The following is a 20,422-nucleotide window of genomic DNA, read 5'->3' on the forward strand; positions in this document are numbered from 1 at the left end:
GATGCCCCTCATCCTGCAAAAGAGATGCTGTACTCATCAGAGACATGCAGAACTGGGCCCGCTGCTGGGGCTTTTGTCACATGCAACCACAACCACATAGCCACCACTGCTGCGACGACAACGATGACTTTGAACCCAGTCAAAGCAGAACCGGGCCCCGCACTGAACTGCAACCCCACGCACCCGCTGCTGCACATCAACACGCTCTACGAAGATCACGAGGAGGAAGTCCCAAACATAATCGACAACGGGATTCACTCACCGGCTGACACGGGGGAAATCCTCTCCATCCCCACCCCCAAGCAGATAAGGCTGGCAACGTTTGACGAGCCAATGGCAATCGTGAGCTCGGTGGAGTACTGAAGGCCCCGGCTGCACGCCTGCTCCCTCGGGGCCGGGTCTGAGGCTGCTGCAGTGAGAAACGTGGTCCCCTCCGCAACGCGCTGCACTGCATGAGCATGGAGAGTCCTCATACAGACTGCGATAACAGCTCTTGGTAATAGTACCAAAGGGTTTTTCAGGATCACATCATGAGCACTGTCAATCATTTACCAAGTAGAATAAGTAAAATCTGGTGGAAATAGACCTTTAACGCCAAGACAACCATTAGCTCTAGCTCTGAACGATAGCTTCCAGATTCAATTGGTTTTAGCACAATTTATGAACACTAAGAGTCTGATGGCATGCCACAGTAATTTTAGCAAGTGTTTAAATTTTTGCATTCAGAATCACTGATTGAAGTTAAAACGACATGGTGGTGAGGTATACTTTTTTAATGGCAGCAGTTCAATAAGAGTTTTTTCTTAGCAGAGAGGTGGGTGTTGTTTTTTTTTTCACAATTCAGGATTATGAAAAAGTTATATGCAAACAAATTTTTGTTTGTTTGTTTCTTTAGCTCACTAATGTTGGGCTCGATGGAGACTTAGCTGAAAGGGCCTTACTACCACCAGCATTTAAGTGCAAAAAGAATTGATACGTTCAATCTCTTGCATTTATAAATGAAAATACCTGAGGTATGCCCTGCCCTTCAACAAGCTTATATGTTTGATGGAAGATGATGAAATGAAGAGTTTATTTTTTTAAATATATTTTACCATGGGAAAAATTACTTTAATAACTTTTCAAACCAGGTGTTGCTTTTAACAAAATGTGTAGAAGAGAGTCATTGTAGCCGCTTATTTTTTCATAGTGTATTTATGAACCAGGTTAGAAACTTTCATGGGTGCTTCACTGATGAAAAATCTTACAGAGGTTGTTACAAAACATCTTGCAAAATAAGAAACCAGCAAAACTGTTTTCAAATAACACACAGTTAAAGAAAGTCCATGAATTTAGGTCTGCAGACTTGGCTAGTCCCTGATTCAGCAAACACTTAAGGCCATGGATGTCACTGAAACGACGCATATGTCTAAAGCTAAGCACATACTGAAGTGGCTTTGCTGGATCTGGACTCAAGTGCAAGCAGACAATAATCCTGCCGTATGTGCTAACATTCTGATTCAATATTTGCCTTCCTTGGCTCAAAGCACATCTTCATCCCCATCTTCCTATAACTTTGATATGTGTGATTTAATAGAAAATTCTAGTATAACTAAAACATCTATTAAAAGTGTATCATGCAATAACCATTCTCAGCAAAATTATAGTGAAACAAAAAGTGACTGTGTTAAAATAATATTACTAGCTGCATTCAGAATTATGGACTACATGTGTTTGCATCAAAATTATGTACAATGGTAGAAGAACTACGCAGCACAAATACAGGATTGAAATCTTGAATTTATTTTTAATTTATTACCTCAGACATGGATATATGATACCAGTATTTAATAAAAATAGCACTGAAAATAAATACATATTATTCTGAATAGCTTAATGTGTACTATTTCCTAGCTTAGTTAAGTACAAGTGGGATTTTATTATAAGCAGTAAGGGGGACATTTAAAGCCACTGTTCCCCCATGGATCACTTCAGTTATGCCCAACCTTTTGGGCCCAAACAGCCAAATATCAAGAAGCAAACCACAGGACATGTGGCACAGTCAGGGGAGGGAGCACTGGGGACAGCTGAAGAAGGATGTGGCTGTAACTTGCTGAGGTCTCCATGCTGCAGAGCCGTCTGTGTCAGGTTGCCTTGGGATGAGCGAGGACTTGAGCTGTTTACAAGTGGCCTGTGGCTTAAGGGCCACAGGTTTACCACACCTCTTCTAACCCATTTGAGTGCAAACCCCAGGGCATTGCTATGGTCTGTCGGTTGATAACCTGTGTGAAGTTTCTAAAGAACAAATCTGCACCCGCATAAGCAGAGGAAGCTTTCTCCAGGTGGGCACCCTTGGAGCAGAGCCCTTGAAAGCACTGCAAACAAGGTCTCTGCCCTGCCAACGGGTAGCCACCATCCGTTCGGATTCACCAGTGTCACATCAAGACTTTGGAGGTGAGCCAAATGCCCCACTACATTATATTCACTCATCTAGACAATCCATTAGTTAGATATTTTTTTTTCAGGCAAATTAAAACCATTATTGTTCGGTACTTCTTAAATGCCAATAAAAAGGAAAAAAATGGAGAACTGTCTCAAGAAAATCAGGAACCCATTAATAAAAACAGAGTGAAAGAATAGGACCCTGAGGCCAGATTTAAAGAGATGCAACTCCCTTATGCCACAATATTTTCAGCTGCCAGAAGTCATCACGGTGAATGTCTTCCAGCTTGCGGCACCTCAACTGACAATGTTACAGACACGAGGAGAACTCTTCGGGGTTGCCTCATTGCCCTCCACCTGGTATCACACATTGAGCAAAAGGTCAACCATGCTGGCCTGTAGATAGTTAGATACCAATATTTGAACGTACCAGTGTCAGGCAAAGTGGGCTATGTCCACAAAACAAAGGATACAAGTTGTGTATGTAGTGTATTGAAAAGAGCTACATCCAGTAACTATAGGGATTTTCATCATGCAGAATATACAGGGCTGGGTTCTTGGGTCAGATAGATGTGCCAGTCTCATGAGAGCACTCCCTAGGAATGGCTGTTCACCTAGGTTGTAAAGCCCCCTGTTCACTCAAGACGAGGACTCACATCTGTGCGGACATACTGTCTTTCTATTGCCGAAACACTCTGCTACTGATTTAGGGCCTGATGGTGCCCTTGTAGGAATCAGTATCAGACTTGACTGGACTGACTCAGAGCAAGAAGAGCATATATTTTTTCTCATCCCCTGAACTGAGAGAACAGGCACCTTATTCACACTTACCCGTTGTGCTGCAGGGTTGTTGCCCCACCATCTTTCACGAGCTGGAAGCTGCAGATGTACGGCGGTTGTTAATGCCAACCCCCGAGCTACCTGGTAAAAGCCTGGTGGCTGGAGGCCCGGGCACAGTAAGTCACTGGGCATGCAGAGAGCGAGAGCAGCTCAGTCCTGGCTGCTGCAGGGTGGATAACACCAAAGGCATGCAGCAAACACTGCCTTGCTGAAGGAGACAAAAACGTTAGTGTCCTGCTCGCTGAGAGGAACTTACCTCAGCTGAACTGCCAAAGATGAGAAAAACAAGGCACAGGCCCGTTCGTAAATGTCTCCTTCAGCGTGCCTCGCGCTGTCATCGCCATCTGCCTGGTCTCTGCGCTAATGGCTTCAGTTTGACGAGTCGGATGACTCACGTTGTTCTCGGGCCCTGCCGCCCCGCTCGGATCGGTGGCTGCTTTCCATCTGCTTCACGGGGAAAGTACCGCGCGCCGAGAGCACAGAGCATCCTCTCCTCGGAGTACTTACTCGGAGTATATTTGGCAACCAAACGGTAGGGATAAGTGTGTCAGAAGCATCTTTTGAACTATTTTTAGGCTGTACAAACCTAGCAGGAGACCAGCCATTTCTCTCACAGCCAGCTAGAGAAGTGCTTTTGGTTTTTTTTCTTTAGTGCAGTAATGCTTTTTAGTACTGATGTTCCTAACATTTAGCTGTACCAAGTAAACACGCATATTCACATACACATCCATATTTATATATATCAACTACATACCTATAAATGCCACACATACATGCAAATACGTATCTGTTGCATACAGAAAACATTCACCCTCCCTACTTTGCCCTGTAAATATACAAGCAAGTCTCTTCATTTCCCATTATCGTGCATTAGGCCCAGCCCAGCAACATGTTATGCATCTCTCTGACTCCACTGGGATTTCCTGATGCTGGGCATGCTGGTGAAGATGCTCTGTTCCCTTCTGAATTAAGTGTGCTGGCTAGCTTATATTTTGGTACTGAATCAGATCCTCATCTGGAGAGCCCTTTTCCACACAGTGCCTGTGATGACTCCTGGCACCAAAAATTGAAACCAGAGTTTCTCTCTCTGTGCTGGGGATGTGTTCAATAGAACAGACAGCTATTTGTGCATCCTTTGCACAACTCCAGTGCTGTGGCTCCCAAAGCCAGTGTTGAACCCTGAGACAAGCCAAGCAGAGTCCTAAAGTTCCTCTCGCTTGTCCTTGGTGACCAGCCACCAGGTTACCTCATGGCTGAAAGAAAGTACAGGCTCCTAAAGCCAGTGACTTAAAAACTGCAGACAGCCTTAAACATACTTAACCTAGCACTGCATGGAGGAAAATGTCTCCTTTCATATCTCAGCGATAAAAAAGTATTAATAGGAATAGTGAAAATCCACCTTTAACCTTTCAGTCAGAAGGTTCAAGAAGCTCTAGAAAACAGGCATCATCATTGTCCCCAGCTTATGGATAAAGGCACTGAGGCACAGTAAAGTGAAACAACTTGTCCCAAAGCTACTTAGGCTGTGTCTAAAGTGTATAAACTAGAGCTGAGATATGCCATAGGTAGGACAGTGCCTTGTCTTCCAGCACAGGTAAGTGGGGATGTCTTTGGTTGGTTCAGTAAAGCTCTCTGAATTCTTCTCCCAGAAGAAAACACTTTTTTTTTTTTCCTACTAGAAACATTGTAGAATATCGATCGCAGAATGCTTTGCTTTTAAAAAAAAACAATGGGTTTTCTCAGTAAAATCATTCTGCTAAAATACAAGCCACAGAGCACAGCAGGAGTTTTAAGGAGGACAATTATTTTTCAGACACCTTCCAATATTTTCTGGCTTTTAATGAAGAACATTCCACTCTGCCTGTAAACAGACTGTAGCTAATGGAAAAGCATTCTATGTATATTACTTACAAGCAACAATTTTCTCAGCTTTTGCTCTCAACATTTTTAAAGTCATTTTGAAACACTATGCAAACAGAAAAAAATATGAATGACTGCTACAACGCCAATGAGAATCTCAGGGTTCTGCAGGTCACAAGCATGTAGATGCTAGCCAGCCAATCCTGCTGTCCTCAGTGGTTATTGATGCTCATGAATTAATGTTTTACTGACTTGCTATTTATTCACAGAGTGAATTTGCCCAGAGCCAGAGCCAGCTTAATCTGAAAAAAGAAGTTGTTGGGCCTCCCACTGGGCTTGAAAGCAAAGAAGTTTACTGATTCTTTTGGCTAACTAGAAATCATTTTGCTTTATAATCTCAGGGCTAGTGGCATTCACCAATCTATCTTTCCAAAAACACATCCAGGGAGTGCACAGAATGCACAATAAGTCCCTGGAAGAGGAATTCATGATTCACAAGCAAAATCTGATGTCTCGCATGAGATGAGACAGAACCCCACCCTCTCCCCCCTCACATCCTGCACTGCAGATGCCTGCCTGTAAAGAAAAACTACATGCTTAAAAGACTATCCTGTTTTTCGCTCTTCAAGCTTTTATACCATGTCAATGAAGCCATGACAGTTACCACAGTTGATGCTCTGGGATAAGAAGCCTGTGCCCAGGGCCTGAGGCACACAGCGAGGAGACAGCTGGGTACATTTTGTTGCTGAGGGAAACAGCTTCTGAGAGCAGTTCAAGAACTTCTTTTGTGAAGTGATGGATGTGTTCATCCACAAAAGCCTGGGAAAAGGATGTGCCAGAATGAGAACTAGGAAAACTCTGTACTATTTGTCCTGTGTGTACAGTCCTGCAGACTTCACACTGACAGGTCTATCCTTTTTGTTGGAAAGAATGAACAATATAAAGGAGTGCCTAGAAGTACAGAAAAAAGATGAAAGTGAAGGAAATAGTACAAAACAACAGAGTGCGACGTGATGAAACAGGTAACCCAGCAGAGCAGAGGGATGCTTCAGAGGACAACATGAGCTGGAGAAGAGTCAAAGAAACTTCTGGCAGAAGCTTAAAATTGCATGAGGATGACTCCGAGGCCATGGCAGAGAATATCATAACACCTGTGAAGAAGGCCTTGAGCAACTTTACACTGAAAGCAGCTGGAGGAGCCTGTGGAGCATGAAGTGACAGAAGGGAAAGCCCCTGTTCTCCAGCAGCAGCCATGAGGTGGGCCAGTGCCCATGGGGACAAGAGGGCAGTGGGGGATGGCTCAAGGCCAGCCCTCACCCATGGCCACCATGCCCCAGGGCTGGACAGGTTAGCAGGGATGGGAGGGGATGAGCAGCAGGGATCATCCGAGGAACAACAAGCATCACTCAACCAGGGGAAATGCAAAGTCCTGCACCTGGGGAGGGACAGCCCCAGGCACCAGGACGTGCTGGGGGGGGCACACAGCTGGAAAGCAGCTCTGCAGAAAAGGTCCTGGTGGACACCAAATTGAACATGAGTCAGCAATGTCACCCTGCTGCTAAGGCGGCTAATGGTATCCGGAACTGCATTAGGCAAAGCGTTGCCAGCAGGAGGAGCGAGGTGATCCTTCCCCTCAGCACTGGCGAGGCCATCACTGGAGGGCTGTGTCCAGACCTGGGCTCCTCAGTACAAGAGAAACGTGGATGTACAGGAGAGAGTCCACCAAAACTGGCAGTAACACGCACTGCGTGCGGCCTACCTCAGGCCTCTGCCATCACGCAGGCCCCTGACTGCGGGGTCCCTGGGCAGCCCAGCTGCCCTCCTGGGAACCACTCTCAGACCCTGTGAAATTGAGGGGCTCTCTACTGTGGAAAGGGAGCACACACCTGGGAAAAGCCAGCAAAAAATATACATATTCTCTATTTTACTCCAGTATCTTTGCAAAAGACTGTTTAACTCCCGTTCCCACAGATTTGTTAGAACATCCTACAGCAGCAAAGTATTTCTCTGCAAGGCTGTCTTTACTTATAAGAGTTGTGGGCTTGGCCTGCCACTACCTAATTTGCTCTAAATCATCGGTTTCTACTCAAGTGCTGGGAAGGCCTGGTCTCCTGCCATACGTCCTTTTGTTTAAGCTAAGTCTCATGTTAAAGTAACCACAGCACAGGAACCATGTGCAGATCCAAGGGCAAAGTCCTGGAAAGAGATGTTTGGCCATAAAGCAAGAGCTATTTGTTTTCCTTATTTTCCCTTTTACTATGTAAATGCAGGTCTATGTTACACGATCTCTGAGAAACGCTAGAGTAAATGTGGGCTGGCAAATAAAATATCCTCTGGAGGCACGCTCCTCTTTTTTGCAGCAGACCAAGTATCTCCTCTGGAGGTTCTGGCCCTAGGCTTTACATAGTTATAATTAAAACTTAATGTTTTTATTGTACTGACTTCCTCTGCAAATACATGTTAAAATAGAAATGTCATTTTCACTGCAAATGCAAATTTGATTTTTGAATTTTTTTTACCCTAAGCATTGAATTCAAATTGAAAACAAAATCCATAAAAGATTATCTAATTTCTGCAAATTTTAAGTTGTATAATTAAGTTGTGTAAGTTGTATAACAAATTGTGATGTGTAATTCACTGCTTCTTTTTAAAAGTTTCTTGTCTGAGCTAACAAATAATGCAATAAATTGCATTAAATTGCAATAAATTGCAAGACCCTCGATGACAGGTTACATGCGCAAAATCAAGACAGGAGACTTCTGATGAGGTAACTTCATAATTTCTTACACGTTAGTACCTACTGTTTGGACAGCTGTTACACTTGGCAGCTGTCATAGACCAGTAATACGGTGGCAGCTCCGGCCAAGGAGCCAGCTAACCTACAGCCATCGCACTGTTTCTGAGCAGTCAGCGGGAGCTGCCCCTGCTTGGAGGACTCCTAGGCAAGCACTGACCAGCATTAAAGTTTTAGTTATTAAAACACACCCCCTGGTACTGGAGGGTTGCCCGCTTTGTTTCTGCAGGCCCTAACATTACCCACTGAGAATCATAGAATCGTTAGGGTTGGAAAAGACCTCCAAGATCGCTTGGTCCAACCATCCTCCTACTACCAATGTCACCCACTAAACCATGTCCCTAAGCACCATGTCCAACCTTTCCTTGAACACCCCCTGGGACGGTGACTCCACCACCTCCCTGGGCAACCCCTTCCAATGCCTGACTGCTCTTTCTGAGAAGAAATGTCTCCTCATTTCCAACCTGAACCTCCCCTGGCACAACTTGAGGCCATTTCTTCTTGTCCTATCACTAGTTACCTGTGAGAAGAGGCCAACCCCCAGCTCCCCACAGCTCCCTACCTTTTAGGTAGCTGTAGAGAGCAATAAGGTCTCCCCTGAATAGAAAGCCCATGAATCTGCTGCCTTGGCTGTATAGTACCAGGGGGCACTGGAGAGCTTGTTTGACCTGCTGGCTTTCACAAGAGAGCAGGTGATGAGCAGAAGACTCAGAAGGGTGAGTCAGGGCCCAGAGCAACCAAAGACAACAGTCAGGCACCGGGAAGTCAGACACTAAGGCCACACAGCCACGGCTTATCATTTATTGGTATAAGCCACAGTTATTTCTGCCCCCTTCCCCTCAACCAAAGTCCATCATCTCCTCCCAGGACCGTGATGTCCCTGCCTGCTGAGTCATCTTCTGAAGTTCTGCCCTTTTTCTCTTCCATATCCCTCTCTGCACTTGAAAACTGTTCTTCTAAAGCCAGTTCCTACAGATATCATGCCTGGGTTTCACTAGCTACTACTTCATTAGCCAGTAATTTAGTGCAAGTGCTGCCTTGAAGTTAAATTAGATTGTGGATTTACAGTGTATTAATTACCTCTGTGTGATACCTGTGCATGTGTATCCTCTTACCCCACACTAAATGTTGAATAATGCCCCCATCATCACTGAAGAACAAGCTTTGCTTTACCATAGGATGGACATGTGTACAAGTTTTATTACCACAGACTACCTTCCCTGCTAGTTTTGTGAAGCTGTGCCCTTATTTTCTAGCTAAAACACAATTCTTCAAAGATCTTTTTAAAAGGAAAACACTTGTAGTCAGTGAAGTTGACTCCATTAGGAAACTCCTTAGAGACATGAACATTAACATCCCCATTGCAATGTTGAAATTTTAAATGTTAATTTGTTAGTTTTGCTTTGGGAGCCAAAGACCTTGTGATAAGTTATACCAAATGTGTCCAAATAAGCTATGATTGTGCTGAGCAATCTGTCAGGTTCAGAATAATACACAACTACAAAAATAGCTAGCTTTAATGATGTTTCCTCTACCAATTTAGAGCAGAAATAATAACCCCAAACATTTGGCTCTCGAGGAACATTGATAAGACTTGTTTAGCGTGGATGGCTGATACATAAAGATTTTATGGCATAAATGTTGCCAGTGTACCTGAATGCAAATGGAGGATTTTATGGCATCATTTCCATTTTCTCCCCCCGAATGTTAATTAAGCAGCAAATGTATGAATAAGATAACATTGATTCTGTTAGCAGGTTTGCAATCAGCTAATCGACTTTCTCTGTGTGCTGGGTAATGCTGGTGCCATTATCTCTTACTCCTGGAGTAGTAACTCCTAATATTTAGCAAAACCATTATTCCAAAGATATATTACCTCCAAATGTTTCCATTAAAATATCTTCCTCTTGATTGCTCCCATAATTGCCTTCTGAAATGTTAACCTGTATCTGCTCTTATGTTGATATATTAAATCCTTTTCTATTAATTAGTGTTCAAAGACAAAAGCTTTACAAATTAAATGGAGTCAACACTCCTCTAAATTAGCCTGAATTATTTATATTGCACTCGCTTGGGTTGGACCAGGGGCTGTTCCTGCTGCAATGCCAAGCGTGACTCCTGTGGGACGGTCAGGATGGGCTCTCTTCAAGCTCAGCGAGACAGGCACAGCAGATCTCTTGGTCCTAGACCTCAGAAAAGCCGTGACTAAAAGCCCACCGACCTGCTGAGGGGCCTTTACCCCAGCAGACTTGGTCAGCTGAAGCCTGTATATCAGGGATGTAACTGAACCACTAGTTCCAGGTCACAGAGCTGCAGGGGGGGCCGATATAAACTGCTGTATTTAGACACAACAGGCACAGGACATTTTTCATAACCAACAAATAAATTTTCAGGGTTAGCCAGAAATCTGAGAGCTCGTTAATCTAATAAATGTCAGGGGAAAAAGAAATATAAGTAATAGCCCAGTTGTGAAATGTTTTCCCAAGTAGTGCTCTTTCTCTGTCTTCTGCAAAAAAAAAAAAGTTGTTATGAAAACACCTGGTGCGCACACACAGAAAAAGGAATGGAAAAACTGAGAGAGGACAGCAGGCACATCCACAAAATTACTAAGTGAAAATTCAGTGATAACCTAACAAAACTGGCTCACATTTTCCCAGCATAAAATCAGCCTGTGCAAAATACCACTTAATTGTTCAGCTGGACTGCACAGGTGAAGTAAAGAAACACTATCTGCTATGCCTAAAATAAATGTCAAAACCAAACACCGGGCTGCAAAGTACTCAGCACTCCTGTTTGAAAGAAGTTTTTATTGACTGTCCTGCATCACCCCTTCTTTGTTCCCCCCTCTTTCACCACGGTACTAAGGTGTGGATAACTGATGCTGGTTTGGGAAAGGGGTTTAATGGGTGGTCGCTTTAGTGGGATATCAGGATTGTGGTCTGTCTGGCTTCACTACGGACATGCATGCCTGTTGCCTGGGGACTGCTTTAGGACTCCCAAAGGAGGATGCAGGCACCTGTCTCACCTCCAGCAATGTTCTGGCTACCACCTGAGGCTGCTTAAAAAGAAAGATCTCCACCCCTGAGCCTTTTAGGGTGGGCTGTATGAGTATAGGCAGTTACACCAATATGGTTGCAGCAGTTCCACCTCCTTCTCGTAGCTGATACGAAGCATGGACTTCAGCCCAGGCCTTTCGTTTCCTAGAAAAATATATACAATTAAAATTTAGTTGGAAAATTTAGATCAGTGGATAAAAACTTTGAAGTGGAGGGATTTTTTTCCCCTGTCTTATGGTCCAGTATTTGGAGGTAGGGTGGGTCTCTCAGCAGCAGCTCTGCTTTACTGTCAGACCTGGCCTAATCGTTACTAACCTTGCAATGAGAAAGATTTTGTAGCCAGTAAGTCTGATACCTTCCCTAAGCCAGAGAGCAAGTTCAGGCTCTGCAGTCTGAATTCTTTTGAGCTAAGAAGGTGCTGCTCCGCGTTCGCTCATTACCTGATGGGAGTCTGACAGGTCTGCTCGGTCACCACTGCTGTAGGCATGCGTTAAGTATACACCATATACCTTTCCTACATGTAATAATACATAATGAGTGTTTCTAATTAGCTCACACCAGCTCCTCCCACTCCCCTTCTCTCCCCAGGAGAGTTTAATACTGTCAATGGGAGCTACATTCGGTACACGTAGGGAAATGTCTCCATTAACTTCAAAAATTACATTTGATGATATCAATGGGTTGAAGTGGAAATGAAAGGTTCAGAAATGAGCAGCCTCCTATTCCCTCTGATAAATTAATCCAAAAGCTGACATTTTGTATGTGACTTAACTAGCTTGAACATGAACCAGTTCTGAATGTACTCATTAAATGTCCAATTTTGTTGGTTAATATTCCTACAGAATCCATTACTAGTGTCATCAGAAGAGAAACTATTGTAATTCATTAACTCTATCATGCCTGATTTAATGTGTCGTTAAAAGCATTTGCAACAATCTCAGGTATTATCCAGGTAACTAGTATTAATAACAGGCTTCCTAAATGAACTATAAGAGCAATTAATTAGCCATTACCTTAATTGCATATTGCATTAATTATGCATTCACCCAGTGACAGCATTTAAAATTCAAGACTTGCCTGAAGATAGACTTAAGAATCAACAAATACATTCTTGACATCTGGAAGCTAAAATCACCTTTTATGCAATCTCTTATTGAGAGATAATCATAACACTAGACTTGCAAGACACTTGCAGACAGGGTCATTTTTCTGAATTTTTTTCATACCCATTTTTCATGATTACCCATTTGCTAATGTCTAATATACTTACACATCTTTGCACATTGTACGCTCTCAGCTAGTAAGAGATTTATAACCAGTTTGTCGGGAAAAAATAAAATTTTAAATTTTCAAAATTAAATCCCAAACTATCTCAACTGGAGATGACAGAAACAGAGAAAATGTATTTCCACAAAGCTTATGTAATGGGATCTGAATTAATCTCAGTGATGGACAGGCAGTAGAAGTTCCCCTCTTACTAAGTCTTCTGCGAAGAGGCACTCTCCTGACAGTGAGCAGCAACGCTTCTTCTTTTGCTGTCACAAGCCAGTTGTGGCTAAAAACATTCATCCCTGACTTGTGAGGAAGCTCACAAGCTTTGATAAATAATATATTAATATTGCACAGAAAGAGCTTGGAATAATTTTCCATATATCTATCATATGTGCTTTGTGTTTAATTTATTTTATGGATTTAGAGTGCTCCCAGTGGTACTGCAATGAAATCAGTGCAGTTATTGTAATTGAATTTACCTTGCCAGGGGAAAAGTCAGCTCTCAAAAAGAAAAAGGGATTATTTTACTTTTCTCTTTATCGGACAGATTCCTCTCAGATGTGTACATGTCAAGCTTCAATTTCCAGCTCCTTTACTGACCAACACTTTTACTGAATTCTGCCTGAAAAAAAAAGGCAAGAGTAACCCTCAGCTGAAGGCATTTTCAAGCTGTGTTTAGAAATCACTCTACTCACTTGTGAAGTGCAATCACCTCGAGTGAAGTGAAATGGCTTTTCTAATAGGAAGCAGCCACAGAGAATTTCAAAGTGAAGTTTCAGGGGGAATGGAGACAAGTCAGACTGTAATTACACCTGGTGAAAATTACCCAGGACTGAAGGCTAACAGAGCATCTCTTTTAAGTCTCAGGGGAATGTTTAAGTGACTGAAAGCAGTGGAGTGTTACCATCACAGGAGAGGAGTGAATGATGTGGAACAGACAGAAAAGAGCAGATATGTTGAAGAGTGAGAGGCAATATTAAGGATCTGGGGAGTCACGGCACAGATGCTGAGACTGACTCTGTGTGGGCATGGCTTGCTCTACTCTCAGGGCTATGCTGCTTTCTGCTGAGAGCTGGTACCTCTGTGTGGTGCCACAGGACCCCACCTACATCCAACAGCCCGATTCAGTGCTTACTGAAGAGTTCCTGCATCTCTGTGCACTGTCACATTTTCGCTCTGTAAAGTACTGAAATATGTACACTTACAGATACTTAGGGCCCCAGCAGTTCCTAGGGAAGTTAAGCGGATTTTTCTAGGTAGGCTTTGTTTAAGATCAGTCAGAAGTTAAATTCCTTTTTGGAAAAGCTTGACTTTGTATCAAGTGAATTTATATAAATATACAATGAGATCCCTTTCACAATTGATATAAGTGGCTCCAGGTGACAAAACTGAGTGCAGGTGACAGCTCAGCCCATATAGAGAATGTATCTGCAGTCTGCAGCAAATGCGTCAGTGCTGGAGCCATTTTTTTTATTATATTTTTTTAACTCAGCACTCTGTGTCTCTAGCTGCAAGAAAGGTATAACATTTTTTATTTCTATGTTTTCAGATGGGCAAGGTCAGTCTCTGAAATAATGGATATTCAATCATGCCATGCCTGAACACATGTGTAAGTGACCCATGGCAAATGTCCCAAAGGACGTTTGCTGGCATTCACTTAGGACAGCTCAAATTTCCCAAAGGTATATCAGCCTGGGAAGTCCAAACCAAAACAAAAAGATGTTCATCTCTGCATGGAAGAAATACCTGAAGTAAAAATTCAGAATCAGAAGAGCCTAACTTAAGTCCAATGAAACAGGAAAGTGATGACTTTTTATTTTTATTATTATTATTATTATTTTGGGGGGGAGGTGGAGGAATCAAATCAGAGAACAAAATACAAATCAGTGAAAGGGAAGGCATTCTATAGATGTGTTGTATCTTAAAACCTTTAAGAAACCATATAACATCACTAAGGGCAGCTCATACAGAGCACTGCAGGGTCTGCAAAGATCTGCCTGTGACCAGGCTTCGGCAGGATTTAGGCCGTCCGAGACTCTGTGAGGAGGGACCAGCCTGCTGGAGCAAACAAACCTCTTTCCACAGCTGTGGTCAGCGGGGTTTCCTGTTTGCCATTTTCCCCCGTTATAGGGTCCAAGGCTGTTTAGTGTGAGGTCTCTGAGACTGCCTCGGTTTGGTGATGCTCTGAGCTGGGGCCTACAAAAGAGCTGGGGCCTGCTTTTGTTCTACGGGGGCTTTGGAGGGGTTTCCCACAACTCCAAAAGGACACTGCGTGACATTCATCTGCCTGGTCTACCCCTTGGAAACCAGCTTGCTGGCTTGATAGCATGGTCTCTTGGGCTTCACTGTGTCCATTACGCTGTTAAAAATTTGCTAGAGTTGCTTACAGCCTTGTAGTCATTCCTGTCCTTTAAATAACATTAACAAATATATTTTCAGAAAATCAATATAACATCAGGCTGTAACAGTCCAACCTAGCCCATCAGATAAATACCACAAGTTGCATAATTATTGGGTGCCTAAAAATTGCTCAGCCTGATTGTTGCAAAAAAAGGAGATAAAAATTACTTTTCAAACACAAAATCTGAAAGAGCTGACCAATGTCTGCATCAAGTAAAATATTCATGTCAGCTTTATAATATCTAATAGAATTATATCAAATTGGTGGTTTTCTGTTGTGTGAAAACGACCCTCTATGAAAATGTGCCTGTGCACCATTTTAATCTGAATGACAAGCAGCACTGCCAGGCTTTGAAGTGATTTCTCCAACCTCCCACACCCGCTTGGTATTTGGAGCCTTCGGTTATGTTCATGGTGTCACCACAGAGTACAGGATGGTGATTTGCAAAAGAAGAAAAAAGTAGCTTAGCATGAAACTGTATAGGACCGTTCTTGTTGCCAGAAATGGCATTAATGTTCCCGACAAATACCCGCTCTGTCAAAGTGCAAACATTTTCTTACAGTCAGCTTTACAAAACACATAGATACTCTGCCCAGAAATGAGATGCCTGGGAGTTAAGTGAACAACTGACTTCTTGTCTGTTCTTTATATAAGGGGCTTTAGGTTCCCTACTTATTCTAACAAAATATGGATTTTGAAGCTGGTAATTGCATGTTTCAAAGGGAGAAGTTTGTTTAGAATACAGAACAATAGAACAGGAAATTATTATATAAGGGCATTATGAAAAGGTTCCTGGAATTAATGTGCTAAACTTGCACAATATTGATGTTTTCTCTAGATTTCTCTATATGATGTTTTCTCAATAACCATGTTTTCACAGAGATGTTCCACTAATCTATTCAATTATTCTATCTGTTGCAAGCGTTAAATAGCAAATTAAAGTATTTTTCTTCTCCTACTTCTTATTTTCTACTTTGAAAAGTGCTAATTTGATTTCATGATTTAGCTTTACTCATGCTGAGAATGTATCAGGGCTCTGTCAGACAGTAAAGAAATTAAGTATATAGTGCCTTTTATTTTGAGCTGGTTTCATTTTTTTTTGCATCTCAGATTTTCAAGCACTGTGTCAGATGGTGTCATCAGAATAAGTCTATCATAATGGCTCTGATTTCAGGAACCAGTTCATCGCTCCTAGTGAGATGATCTGTGGCCCAGAACAGCCAAGTCATTCCTTCTCATGTTCACAACATCATCTTTGTAGCCCACAATGGTATTGGTCTACGTGAGGCATGGGTATGTGTCTGGTTTTCTGCTATTTTTGACAGAAAATGTCTCCTACTGCTCTGCCTGTGTCCTCTAACTGTCCTTTTTGCCTCTGCCATAGAGTAGCGAGTGGCGTAAAAGATGTCCATATTTCCAATACCTTCTTCTGATAGGGCTTTGAGCCAACAACATACTGGTAACTTAATTCTTAATTACTTTCTTTGTACTTGTCAATTAACAAAGCCCTCAAGATATTAACCTTGCTTTATTTCTGTTAGAGAGACAGTTCTGCTGCTTGCCTAACTATACAAACAACCAGATTAAGAGTGTGCAGGCTGCCATTTTCACCAGCACATTCCTTTGTCAGATGGAAACTGGTTTGATCAATTCTGGGTATCAGTGACTTTTTTAAATTTTTATTTATTTCTACTGTAGAATCAGTGATCTTCACTGAGCATTTGATGGCCAGCTAAAGTGCCTAGCACTGATTATGTGAGAAAAAGTTATTGTATTACTGACTCATATTTCGCATGTGCACACAAATGTATACATAAAAGGCATGAATCCCTTCAAAGCACTGCTTTGCCAATGTTCAACAATAATGTTACTCCCTAAATTTGCTTGCAGTCTACTGCTGAGCAAAGGACTTAACCAAAGGGAAACCTTCCCACTTGTGTCTGCAAAGTTCCTATTTCCGAAGAAGCATTGTCTCAGCAAGCACTGCAGTTCAGCAGAGTGCCTAAGGGTACTTCCTGAGATGACACCTTTGATCTCCTGCTTTCTAAGATGTACTCACACAAATGAAAGTGCCCAACTATAACCTCAAGGCATACTGTTTAGTCAGTTCAGTACCGTGATGCAAGTTTCCAGCCATTCTGCTGAAGCTTATTGTAAATTACATGTAGATGAAATATGCCCAAAAGCATATTTTCAATATCAAGTTTCTCTTACCAGGTTAGGATTTATAACACATTTATAAACTGCATTTATCCTGGCCTATTCAGAGTGTGTAACACATTCCCATGATATAGAAAATAAAAACGCAGGGCTGTGTTTAGCTATATTCTAGTCCAAAATCTGCTGCATGCTGAGGCAAGGCATCAAGAACACTTGACTTGTGTAGTAACATCTGTTACCATTCAGTGACTATTGTTCAACATTTGGTTATGTTTTTCCAGAAGTTTGATTCAGTCCTTCTATGAAGCAGCGGTTTGACTCGTGTACACAATGAGTACAGACCCATCCAAGCCGGTGACCACAGTGAGTAAACCCCAGAAGCGGCATGCAGAGATGCTTCAGTTGGCTCTGCGGGAGCCGTCACTGAAACCAGAAGCAGGGTTAGCTATGCCAGGGTGTGCTCTGCCCCAGCTAGACAGCATGGTGCTTCACTGAGCCATGGGGACTCACCAGCTGGACGTCTGTCCTGGGCTCCTCTGGGTTTCTGCTCCTGGCTATGCCATAGTTCTTCAGTCCTTCCTGAGAGGAAAACCTCCACAAGAGCGGGTGAGGGAAGGACAACTGCACAATGGGAACTAGTACTCCTCATCCGGAGTGCCTCCGCTCAGCACAGTTCCAGTCAGTCATCCTGGCCTGAGAATAGGAACAGGAGATGATGAATGATGTATAAAATCTCTGGACATAAATATTAACTGAGTTGTCCTGAAATGGCTGGATAAGGTAGTGAAATAATCACTGCTTCTCTTCCCTGACATAATGGGACTGAAATTAAGCATTCGTCCTCCCTGTAAGCAATGTTTGATTGCCAGGATCTGTCTTGAGGTGTGATGCTGTGACTTCCCAGTGGTAGTTGGCAGTATCCTACATGCTGTGTTTGCTCACGTAATGGTTGTTCTTTTCCTCTCAGTTTTGCCTCAGACCTGAAGTGTGACTGTCGTGTCTCAGTTCCTATGAGCAACCACTGTATGGTCAAACACGGAGCACCAAACAGGATCTGCAAATGTAAACAGCTCTGATACCCAGAGAACTGCATATTGGGCACCCTAAAATCAAGCCACGAGACAGGTGAAGACAGCAATTTGACCACCCGCCAAGCCTGCTCCTCTCCAGGCTGAACAAACCCAGCTCCCTCAGCCCCTCCTCATATATCACACTCTCCAGCTCCCAGTCTTGGTGGCCCTCAACCAGATGAGTTCCAGCTGGTCAACATTTTCTTGTCCAAAACTGGACACAGTACTCCAGATACAACCTCACGAGTACCAGAGGCAGAGAATTAATCATTTATCTGGACCTGCTGGCTGCACTTTAATATAGACCAGGACACGGTTGAATGCCTTTGCTTCAAGGGCACACTGCTGACTCTGATTCATCCTCCACAGCTGCCAGGTCCTCTTCTGCAAAGCTGAAAATGAAAAAATAAAAATAAAAAAAAATCTAGAGCAATGGACTTCCAAAGAAATCCCTCAGAAAACAATGTGGTATTTTCCTCTCTCTGGTGTCTGTTCTGATGAATTGATACCCTCACTTAACATTCCCATTTCAGAATACTCCTTATTTCTGAACATAAACTCACTCGTGTCAGCAAAGAGCTCTACACCAGCTATGATCTCTCTGGTGCCAGCACAACACCGCCACACTGCATCGACCCACTCTGTGTCTGTTTATACAGACTATAAAAACACAGCACCAAAAGCTGTAAAATCACCAGGAGGTTGCTGTTCCTTCAAGGCCTGCATAAATGAACATGGATCTGGGGGGCTGTGGTGGCATAGGCAGTGAGGTCTGTTTCCTTCTTGCTGTCCAGGAGATGGGGATGCATTTGTCACATAAGGTGTCCGTCCAATGCTTTTGCTCCACAGGAAGACAAATGCAAACACTTAATTTTCCCTGTTGCCACTTGTATGCAGCTCAGCAGCACGGCCCTGATGAAATTCAGTGAGAATCACTGAAGAACACTGCTGTGACTGGCACTGGCAGTGATAGAATAAAGATTTTCCTGCTGCTACATTGTACTGTAGCTGACTGCTTTTAGAGATGCCAGCTGTATTGTCAGAGCAGATTTATTGAATGAGGAGGTCTCAGAAAGCTTGTAGGAGAAGTGCCCACACTATTAACTGTAGGAAAATTGCCCTGAGAAGAAAAATCCCAAGCTTAGGCCAGACACTCAGTTTGACATCTGCTCTCATAAGTGGCTTGCTTGGAGTCAGGATCCCAGGTAACACCACGTGTCAAAACCAGAAAACCCTACAGGTCGCCCTTCTACATCCTGAACTCACTCATTTCCTTTAAAGGCTGTTACAGGTCTGACAGACCCCTGCTGCCATATGCTTAGGTCCTTCTGGCTTGCCTTCTTTCCCTCTTCAGTTTCTACTCTGCACAGAAACCTCTGACTCCCCCCATCAGTGGGTTATAAAGCATCTTCTTGTCTCTGAGTGGGATAATGATATTTCATGGAAGAAACACAGTGTCATGAAATGACAATAAATGCCAGAGGGGCAGTGGGACATCAAGGTACTGTTTATTTACTAAAAATATATGTAGTTCTCGGGATCCCTCAAAACTGCCTTTTTACTTCTTCCTATACTCTATGACTTGCTAAGTCTAAACTAACTTTAGGAAGAAAAAAGGTATAATATCATGTCTAGGTCTTCCACAGAAAGTGCAAACCTTTGAACAGCTTTCTGGAAAGGATGGATGCAGTCTTCTTAATATCATCAAAACTTCTGGATGATAGTAATACAATATTAATACAATATTAATACAACATTAAGGTCTAAAAGAAATGAAAGCTTTGGTTTCAATTAATGTGTATATAAAGAACAAAGCATTTTTAGTAAGAGTACAGGCTTAGCAGAATGTCCTTAGTGCCTCTTACACAAGGCAAACATTCTTGGGAACAGAGTACCTTTTAGATCTACAAAGGGGCAATTTACGAACCAGGGGCATAAAACAGAAGATCTGGTGGTTTTAGTTATGCTTTCTGTAAAAACTGTCAAAACAAAGGTTTACTGTACCTAGAACTATAATTTGTATTGCTTGTCCAATTGTACACAAAACTGGAAAAATAAAATCCAAACTTGTCTTATCTCAGATGGGAGGTGTACTATAGCTAAGGATGAGACTTGCAAGACATTTCATAAACTGTGTAGAAGAATTAGTGCTATTAAGAAATTGGATATAAATATTTGCCAATATAAATATCGCCATATGAGGAAGAAATTCTTTACGGTTCAGGTGACAGAGCACTAGAACAGGCTGCCCAGAGAGGTTGTGGAGTCTCCTTCTCTGGAGATATTCAAAACTCGCCTGGATGCCATCCTGTGTAACATGCTCTCGGTGAACCTGCTTGAGCAGGGGGTTGGACTATATGATCTCCAGAGGTCCCTTCCCACCTCAACCATTCTGTGATTCTGTGATTTGAAATTCTATATTAACATTAAAGCTTTTTCTTTTGGGGTAGGAACACAACAAGAATTTGTTTCAGCTGCTTGTTGCACAGAGTTTTGTACTAAGCCATGCTGATTATCAGGAACGCAGCACTGAATGAGACCAACCTCT

General features: G+C 42.7%; 1 protein-coding gene and 1 long non-coding RNA gene across 20 annotated transcripts in view; both read left to right on the forward strand.

The window, feature by feature from the left end:
- PANX2 (pannexin 2) overlaps positions 1-12,518 on the forward strand; it is a 34,790-nt gene extending 22,272 nt beyond the window's left edge. For 15 of the 17 annotated variants that reach the window (XM_080575841.1, XM_080575832.1, XM_080575842.1 and 12 more), the window contains one exon: positions 2-12,516. In XM_080575841.1, the coding sequence (XP_080431967.1) occupies positions 2-363 (362 nt within the window). In that variant the 3' untranslated portion in view covers positions 364-12,516. Of the gene's footprint in view, position 1 lies in introns of all 17 variants that reach the window. The other 2 variants (XM_080575830.1, XM_080575838.1) reach the window with 2 other exon arrangements.
- A 1,229-nt stretch (positions 12,519-13,747) lies between these two features.
- LOC308187659 lies at positions 13,748-18,183 on the forward strand. 3 transcript variants are annotated; one of them, XR_013944844.1, is made up of 3 exons: positions 13,748-15,937; positions 17,086-17,167; positions 17,772-18,183. It is a non-coding gene; the product is annotated as an uncharacterized lncRNA (long non-coding RNA). The 3 variants fall into 3 exon arrangements; XR_013944842.1 differs by having other exon boundaries at positions 13,748-17,167; XR_013944843.1 differs by having other exon boundaries at positions 13,748-16,103; positions 17,086-18,183.
- Positions 18,184-20,422: the final 2,239 nt, after the last annotated feature.

The sequence above is a fragment of the Anser brachyrhynchus genome (assembly GCF_964034855.1).
Source record: "Anser brachyrhynchus genome assembly, chromosome: 1".
NCBI classification, from domain to species: Eukaryota; Metazoa; Chordata; class Aves; order Anseriformes; family Anatidae; genus Anser; species Anser brachyrhynchus.